The sequence below is a fragment of the Chrysochloris asiatica genome, unplaced genomic scaffold, assembly GCF_000296735.1.
Source record: "Chrysochloris asiatica unplaced genomic scaffold, ChrAsi1.0 scaffold00158, whole genome shotgun sequence".
NCBI classification, from domain to species: Eukaryota; Metazoa; Chordata; class Mammalia; order Afrosoricida; family Chrysochloridae; genus Chrysochloris; species Chrysochloris asiatica.
The window spans coordinates 7,870,918-7,880,645 of record NW_006408676.1 but is presented as its reverse complement, the minus strand read 5'-3'; the positions used below and the strand labels follow the sequence as shown (position 1 = coordinate 7,880,645).

The 9,728-nt window shown below is 39.8% G+C and overlaps 1 protein-coding gene across 1 annotated transcript; it reads right to left on the bottom strand.

The window, feature by feature from the left end:
- Positions 1-795: 795 nt before the first annotated feature.
- LOC102841396 (olfactory receptor 149-like) lies at positions 796-1,731 on the bottom strand. The gene has a single exon (XM_006871012.1). The coding sequence runs from the start codon at positions 1,729-1,731 to the stop codon at positions 796-798; it is 936 nt and encodes a 311-aa protein (XP_006871074.1).
- Positions 1,732-9,728: the final 7,997 nt, after the last annotated feature.

Here is a 9,728-nt window from a genome sequence, read left to right as displayed (position 1 = left end):
CTCTTAGTACACAGAGAAGCCAAAGACAAAACTATGAGAGACTGGACCCAACATTGCCCCTGGATGACAGCAATACGAGGAGAAATCCAGATTTTTTTTAATACTGAATCACAGTATAGTCACCCCTCCATTGATCCCTTCTTTCTATTCTCTCACCTTTGTGTTCACACACTGACTTTCATAGTCAGATCTTGTTTTCAGATCAAACTCAAAACATAGGGTTTTTAAGATTATGTAACATGTTGGTGCATCTAACCCACAAATGTCCTGCCTCAGGTAAAGCCCTGAAGTCCTTCCCCTTTATACAACACTTTTATGGTACATAAGTTACAGGATGCTGCTTGAAGCCTAGGGAATGTTCCTCTCACATTTTTTTCAATTACCTCTAGACAACTAAATGTGGGTCTTTCCAAAGTAGACACTTGAAAAGAAAAGCACAGTAAATTGAAATGTTTCAAGGTGAAGTAAAAAAGACAAGGAAGGGACACAGAAGATAGAAGAACATAAAGTCCAAGTTGCTTAGAGGGAAATGTTTCTTTCCTTCCAAGAACAGTAGTAGGTGTCCTCCAAAGAGCACAGGTCCAGAATAAAAAAACCTGCTTCAAGTCCTCATTCTCCGATGCTCTCCTTATATGTCTATGGGTGCATCATTTATCTCTTTGGCTCTTAGTGCCCACATTGGAAAATGGGGTAGTAATAAAATCTGTGCTATCAAATTAAAAATCATTGTGAGGATGAAGTAAAGATATATATGAACTGTGAATTATGATTGAAGAGTTTGTTATTGATCTGTCTCTACAGCTGCTCAGGAAGGAAGCAAAACTGATGTAGAACCTTCCTTAGAGATGATTTGACCTCCTTATTTCTGAGACTGTAGATCAAGGGGTTCAGCATAGGGGTGACCAGGTTGTTCAAGACTTGAACAGTTGCATTAAGCCAGGGCTTGGGGGTGGGCTGCAGATAGATGACTGCTACTGGCATGTAGAAAAGAAGGATGGCAGTGAAATGAGCACTGCAGGTAGAGAAGGCACGGCGGCGACCCTCCGCAGAGCGGATCTGCAAGATGGAGTAGACAATGCGACTGTAGGAGGTGAGAATGAGAAGGAAGCAGCTGAAGGGCATGAGACCAACACTGATCAACCCCACCATCTCCAACACTGAAGTGTCTGCACAGGCCAGCTTCAGCATCACTGGGATATCACAAAAGTAATAGTCCACCTCATTGGGACCACAGTATGGCAACTGGAAAGTGAGAGTGGTTAGAAAGATGGCCTGAATACAGCCAAAAAATGAGGTGCCTGAGGCTAGGATGGCACACACCCTATGGCTCATGATGACTGTGTAGCGCAGAGGGTAGCATATGGCCACAAAGCGGTCATAGGCCATTACTGTATACAGGAAGCATTCAGTGCAGCCCAGGAAGTGGTAAAAGAAGAGCTGGGACACACAGCCTGTGTAGGAGATAGCTCGGCTATTCCCTGAGAGGTAGAACAGCATCTTGGGGGAGCTCACTGAAGGGAAAAAGATGTCAAAAATTGATAGCTTGCACAAAAAGAAGTACATGGGAGTGTGAAGTCGAGTGGAGGAAACAATTGCAAGTAGGATGAGCAGGTTCCCAATCAGTGTGAAGACATAGAAGGACAAAAACAGGACAAAGAACATGGACTCCAGACCTTCTGTGTGTGGGATGCCCAGCAGGATAAATTCAGTCACCACTGAGCGATTTCTCATTGCTTTGACAAACACCTTTAAAGGCATCCAAGATTCCAAAATACAGATATTAAATTATCAATCTTCTTGAAAATGAGCACATTGGCTATGTTCTTAACAGGCAACAGCTAGGCTTCTTATGTACGGTGAGATCTGTGTAAAAACATAAAATAATAAGAAATGTCAGACTATTTCAGAGCTACAACCTATGCAAATCATTCAACAATCATTTTAGAGAGATGAATGGTTGTCCCGTATGACAATATCAGAAGTTTAGAGACATATTCAAAACATTTTCCCTTTTATGGATTTTCTTTTTCAGGTATTTCTATTTTTATCTTTTAGTAGTTCTTTAAGTAACAGTCTCTGGCTATTCATGACCCTCCACAAAATATCAGAAAATAAATGTATTAGAAATCAGTACACTTCATTTGGTTCCTGGCTTTGCTATTTCTTAGATGTATGAGTTAAAGCAATTTATACAATCACTTTCATAGGCCAAATTTCATCATCATCTACAGAACAGAAACCCTAATTCTTAACAATAATGACATCAACAGCAAATATTCTTCAAAAATCATCATAAAGTTATGAATGTCTGTGAATGTAGCAAAACTATAAAGCTTTATGAAAAGTATGCCTTCAATGTATATACCTTAAACTTAGAACTTTAAGTACCTTCTTTTGTTGTTGTGTTCTATAAGTATTACTACAATTATTTGCAAGCACTATTTTATTAAATGGCATTATGGAGCAGACTTAGATCATATCCTTCTCATATTATATCCCCAACGCTACCAAGGGATGTTGTTATGGTTCTTCTCGTTGTTATAATATTTTCTAAGTGGACCTCAGGCAACTCTGAAATAGTAGGAGAAAGAAACAGTAGCAGCAAGGAGAGCATTGAATTCATTTCACTGAGCTGAAGTAAGAAATACGATGACCCACATAGAAGATGGAGGTGGTAGGGAGGACTGGCAACGTAAATAGCAGATGTCAAGAACAGGACATGGTATAGTATCCAGTCTGTCTGGGCGGGGCTGATGAAAGGAGATGGGGCTAGATCTCTTGTGGTACAATAGTGAATAATTGTTATCAGGACTGACTGTGAGGGTTGGAAATGTAAAGGTAGATGTTTTGTAGCAAAAGGAGGGGAGCAGTTGACTCTACAGTCTAGGTGTGGATGTCCCTGGGACTAACAAGGGAGAAGAGTGGAGTTCGGGACCCTACCCAGAGAAACAGTGACGCCAGAGATGGAGGCAGAGACAATGATGTGGAGCCATGAAGCAGATGGGGACTTTAGACTCAGAGAGGGAGAGGGGCTGTGTGCTGACCACTGAGGGGCAGGCTTGTAGGGTATACCTTTTGGTTGGTTGATGATGCATGGAGGAGATTGTAACCATGGCAATGAAATGATATACAATAGGATGAATGTAAAACTAATGTTCTCCCATGTAAACTATCACATAATTCAAAATAAAACATTAAAAAAAAAAAGAACAGGGCATGACAACTGGAAGACCCAGGGGTCTCTTCTTTTCATCGCTATGTAAAAAAAAAAAAAAAAAAAAAAATTTAAATGCATACACTCATACTGGTCAACAAATATCTACTGAATTCTAAGAACTAAGCTGTGTACTTTTGAAACGTGATTTTAAAAAATAAATCTATGAGAAGATACTATTATTAATATTCTCATTTTTCAAATGACGAGAATGACTCTTAGGGTATTCAGTAATATGACAAAATTAATATCTGACAAAACCTAGGCTCAGATCGGATTTATTTTATTTTATTTCTTCTGCCTTTACTATTTAAGGAAAAGTAACAAATGTTTACCTCTGCTTTCAAAGACACCCAGTTCTATTGCAAACTAACAAACAAATGCAGGTGCTGTTCTAGATAGGTTTACATCATTGTTTCATCCAAAGGTGAGAAAAGTTCTCATGCCTTGCTTATTTCTTGGTTATTTCCTTGACTTTAGCAGCATATGTAGTTAATATTGCATTTGGTTTTCAAGATCAAACAGCAAATTTCTCTACTCCTTTGATTGTAGGCCTTTTTATCACTTGTATCATCTTTTGCCCAAAACGAAACTCAAATGTATTCTTACTCATCACAACCTTATACAGGGGATCTGAGGCTTTAAATCTTTGCAGGAGCAGCAAGCTTCATGCTGCTTCTTCAGAACAGCTGTCTGGTGTTTATCTTACAGGACCACAGGCTCTTTAAACTATAGTATGTTTTTGTTGTTAAGTGTCTTGGGTTTGTGGGTTTAAACTGATGACCTTGCAGTTAGCAGTTCAGTGTTTATCCTGTAGAAGAACCACACTTAAATTGCACAAATGAATTCAAATTATTCCAATCATAGGCTGTCCTAAGTATCATTGAAAACTGTTTTTAAAGACAGTTCACAATCCAGATTTAGTCACCACATAAAGTGATAGAACTAGGCAAAAGTGAATGTAACAAAGAGATAAACAGTACCCATCTAAGGCAGGAAGTGGGGGGATGAAGAGGATGTTGTTATCAGCCTGCTACTTGTTGCTAATTCTAGCTGCAACTAGTTGCTAATTCTGAGCAACTCAAATTTCTGTGACTGCTGGATCCCCTCCCCTTGATAAGAACAGATCTCCATTATCTGTGGCAAAGCACCGTGATTCTCTATGATGCTAATATCCTTTTTGTTATTCAGCTCCATTCTAGAATAAAGATATCTCCAAGGAACAAGAAGGTCCCCATATGTGGAGCCATTAGTGTGTGAAGTTCAGAGTTAATAGTGAGACAAAGCCAGAAGTTTGAACACTCACCCAGTCCACCTGGAACCATTCTTATCTTTTTGTAAATGTTATAACAGGACCTCACATTCAGTGTTTCTGAGCAGAGCACAGAGTGCTACGGCCAAGTTTCAACTCTCCTACTTATAAAGAATTGAGTCTCATAGGGTTTGTACAGTTGAGACGTACACACATTCATTCTCCATGGAGTGCTTCCTCAAAACCTTCTTCAAATCCCCTAAAGTCCTAATTGTGACTCCTCACCCTCTCAGAGGAAGCAATTAGTTTAACCAACCTTACTCATCATCCAACTATAAAATAGTAGCAATGAAATAGTAGATATTCATATTTCTCCAAGATTGCTTGTATGGTAGAAGAGGCTATAATTCTGATTTTGTTATTACCTGAAATATTGTATCTTTGATTCTCTTTTACATCTTCAAGTCTTTATTCATAGTATCATTTCTCTCATCACATTTTAAATTACTTATACATACCTATGACTATATTGTTTTTAATGTAATTAGGTGCCGTCAAGCCCATTATGACGCATAACAACCTTCTGTACAACAGGACCAAACACTGCTCAGCCCTAGGCTATCTTCACAATCATTGTTAAGCTTGAGTTCATTACTGCTGCTGCCATTGTGCAAATTTGTCTTGTTGGAGGTCTTCCTTTTGCACTGACCATTCACTTAAACTGCTATGATGTCCTTCTCCTGGGACTTATCCCTCTTGGTAATATTTCCAAAGTATGAGAGATGAAATCTCACTATCCTGGCTTTTAAGGAGCATTCTGACTGTACTTCTGCCAACACAAATTTGTCTGTTCTTATGGCAGTCCATGGTAATTTTAAAATATTCTCAGCCAACAACATAACTCAAATACATCAATTATTTTACAGTCTTTCTCATTCACCATCCAACTTTCTCATCCATATGAAGCTATTGAAAATATCACAGCTTAGGTCACGTGTACCTTGGTCCTGAAACTTTGCTCTTGAGCACTTTAAAAGATGTCTGGTTCAACAGATTTTCTCCATTTATCATGATTTTATTTATTGGCCCAGTGATGAGGATTTTTGTTTAGTGGCACTGTTGGGTAAGCATATCAGTTTGAACCACAATGTCAGTGGTCAAACTTCCCAGTCTTTCTTCAAAAACCCTATACAAGGTCTCTATGAGTCAGAACAGATTGAAAGTATTTAACAACAACAATCAACAATTAGAGTTGAGGTGTGGTGCTGTAGTATACACTGGTATGCTACCATAAGGTCAGTAGTTCAAATAGACCAGCCACTTCTCAGAATCACTAGAGCATTTCTCTGAGTCAGAACAAACTCATTGGCATTTAATAACAACAATAATCAACAAACCTTAAATTGACTACATCTTTGGAAAGAGATAATGGAGAAACTTAATATCATTTATAAGAACAAGGTCAGGTTTGACTGTGAAGCAGACCTTCAATTGCTTATAAACAAGTTCAAGTTCAAGCTGAAAAAAATTTCAAATGCCCACAAGAGTCAAAATACAATCTTGAGTATACTTCACTTGAATTTAGAGACAATCTCAAGAATAGATTTGTTGCATTGAACATTAATGACCAAAGGCAAATTGAGTTGTGAGATGACATCAAAGGTATCATACAAAAGGTCATTAAAGCAGAGGAAAGAAATAAAAGATAAAAATGGATGTCAGAATAGACTCTGAAACTCCCTCTTATATAACAGCTAAAATAAAAGGGAAAAATGATGAAGTAAAAGAGCTGAACAGAAGATTTCAAAGGTCAGTTCATGCAGACAAAGGAAAGTATTATAAAGAAATGTGTGAAGACTGGAGTTAAAAAATGAAAAGGGAAGAACATACTTGGCATTTCTCAAGTTGAAAACTAAAGAAACTAAGCTTTAAATTGCAATATTGAAAGATTCTATGGAAAAATTTGAACAACACAGAAGGATCAAAGAAGATGGAAGGAATACAAAGTAACTTTATTAAAAATAACTGATTGATGTTCAGTTATTTTGTTGTGGTTGTTAAGTAGGACTGAGTTGGTTCTGATTCATAACGACCCTGTATAGCGTTTCCGAGGAGCATCTGGTAAATTTGAACTGCCAAACTTGCAGTTCAAACTGACATTTCAATTTAGTGCGTTATCCCACAGACCAGGACTCCTCAGTCATTTTAGGAAGTAGTACTTGATCAAGACCAGTCCTGTTGCAATGTTGTAGGAGAAACATTGGATGCTAACCACCTGTTGGCAGTCCAAACTCACCAGCTGATATTAAAAAACCCTACACAAGGTTGTTATGTGTCAGAAGATACTCAACAGCACTTAACACCAACAACATATATTTAAGAACCAGCAGTATTAAAGGAAACAATACAACTCACATTAAAAAGTTGGTGAAAAATAAGGATCCATTTCCATAGCATACCATTATAAAATAGACATTTGAGGGTGAGAGAAAGGGATAGCCAGAAATATCACCATAGAAAGCTTGTAAATCTGTCTTTTACCTATAATTGATTGGAATACCTAGAATGGGGCTACAATGTGCCCAGTGCAAGGAGGCTTCCTGTGGAGCCTCTGCATTACATAAGATCATAGGTGGAATCCTGAACTGCATCCAGAATTTTCTGAGGTGGGAAATTTCCCCTTGAAAGGACTAGAAGTCCAACCTGGACCAGCTAGAAGATCAGAAGATACTACTTGAAAGAAAGACTGACAGGAAAAATACAAAACCATATAGGCAGTCCGAATGATTACTACAAGAATAAATAAGTTGCTCGCCCAGGAGACATCAAGACAAGTGGTCAGGTCACCTCAGGGCAAACCCCCTTCCAAGACTAAGACTCAATGGGAATACATGCTCTGATTGGTGACCACTTCCATCACTGATAAGGGGAAGTTAGGGAAAAACAGCAATGAAACTGCTAGCTAAGCCCTACTCCATTCAATAGACTCTCGTGAACACAGGTGGAGACCTGGTGGACCAGCAGTGTGGCAAGATCTGGGGACTCTTGGGCCCAGAGTCAGTGACATAGCCACAGAGGACTAGAGTGGAGAGTGAAGCATCCAGCTGATAAGAAGAGAGGGCATATTCATAAGAACACCCACACTTGCAGTTAATACCTACTTGACTTGGCTTCAATGACTGGATGATCTGAGCTCAACTAGAAGAAGAAAGAAGAGGAAAACAAAAAGAGTAATCTGATACAATTTAATGAACTTGACCTACACCTATGGATACAGTAGCTCATAAGAGGGAACACATTTTTATACCAAGGATCATTCCCACCCCCTCCATACACAGAGTAGACAGGGATGGGCAACTTGGACATTGGCTACCCAAAATGGGGGGTGTGGGGAGGTACAAAGGCAAGAAGTGACTGGCTTACAAGCTTTCAAGAGGAAGCCTAGATCCAGAGGGCGTGGAGGAAGGTAGAATCTCCAGTGAATAGTATCCAATCTGTCTGGGCAAGACTGATGAAAGGATATGCAGCTAGGTCTCATGATATAATAGTGAATAATTGTTATCAGGACTGATTGTGAGGGTTGGAAATGTAAAGGTAGACATTTTGTAGTAAAAGGAGGGGAGTGATGGACTTTGCAGTCTAGGAGCAGAGGTCCCTGGGACCATCAAGTGAGAAGAACGGAGAACAGGACCCTACCCAGAGAAGCAATGATGCCAGAGATGAGGCAGAAACAATGACGTGGAGAGATTGAGTGGCTGGGAACTTTAGACCCAAAGAGTGTGCTGACAACTGGGGGGGGGGCAGGATTGCGGGGTATACCCTTTGGTTGGTTGATGGTGCATGGAGGGGATTGTAACCATGGCAATGAAATGCTATATGATAGGATGAATGTAAAGCTAAAAAATAAAAATAAATAACGATCCAGGAACTAATGGAAAAGATATCATACATGAAGAAACCAAAGGTCATTAAAAGAATAAGAAAGAAAAGATAAATATCGATGTCAGAAGAGACTCTGAAACTTGTTCTTTAGAAATATCTAAACCAAGAGGGGAGGGAGGGGAAGGTGGAGCACAGAGTAGGGAATAGACACAGAATAGCTTGGGTGCTGGGGTTACAGAAGCAATACACAAGAAGGGGAAGGTTAATGGAAGAACAAGACAGCTGGGAAACAGTTAGGCAGGTTTGCATGGACTAATGGGACAGAGGTAAATAATGATGTATGCACAACCTTGGAACAACAGGGCTCTGGGGTACAGGAATTGAGGCATGGTTTGAATGGGTAAAAGAGGGGAAATAATGTTAAAATGCTTGGCTGTCTTTTGAATCTTGGTTTCCCTTGCCTATCATTGTAAAATAGATATGTGAGGGGGAGAGAAAGGAATAGCCAGAAACATCACCATAAAAAGCTTGTAAGTCTGTCTTCACCCTATAACTGATTGGAATACTTAAAATGGGGCTGGAAGTTGCCCAGTGAAGGAGGCTTCCTGTGAAGCCTTTGCATTGCATAAAACCATAGATGGAATCCTGAACCCCATCCAGAATCTTCTGAGGTGGGAAATTTCCACTTGAAAGGACAAGTAGATCAGCCTGGAGCAGCTAGAAGAACAGAAGATACTTTGTGAAAGAAAGACCAGCAGGAAAAATAAAAAACAATAACGGCAGTCTGACTGACTACTACAAGAACAAGCAAGCTGTTCAACCAGGAACCATCAAGGCAAGTGGTCGGTCCCCTGAGGGCAAACCCCCTTCCAAGAATAAGACTCAAGCAGAATACACAAGCAGGCTTGTGGTCTGGCTGGTACCCATGTTGGTCACAGATAACAGGATGTGGGGTAAAAACAGCAATGAAGTTGTGAGCTAAGTTCGATCATGTTCAATAAACTCCTGTGAACCCAGGTTGAGACCTGGTTGGCCAGCAGTATGGCAAGACCTGGGGACTCCTAGGATTAGAGACAGTGACATGGCTACAGAGGACTAGAGCAGAGATTAAAGCATCCAGCTGATATGACGTGAGGAGAGATGCACAAGAACACCCATACTTGCAGATAGTACCCACTTGACCTGTCTTCAATGGCTGAATGATCAGAACTCGACTAGAAGAAGTAAAAAGAGGGGGGAAAAGAGTAACCCACTACAATTTGATGAACTTGACCTACACTTACGGATGTAGTAGCTCAAAAGAGGGAACAGATCTTTACAACAAGGATCATTCCCACCCCCTCAGTACGCAGGGTTGACAACTTAGGTATTTGGTACCCA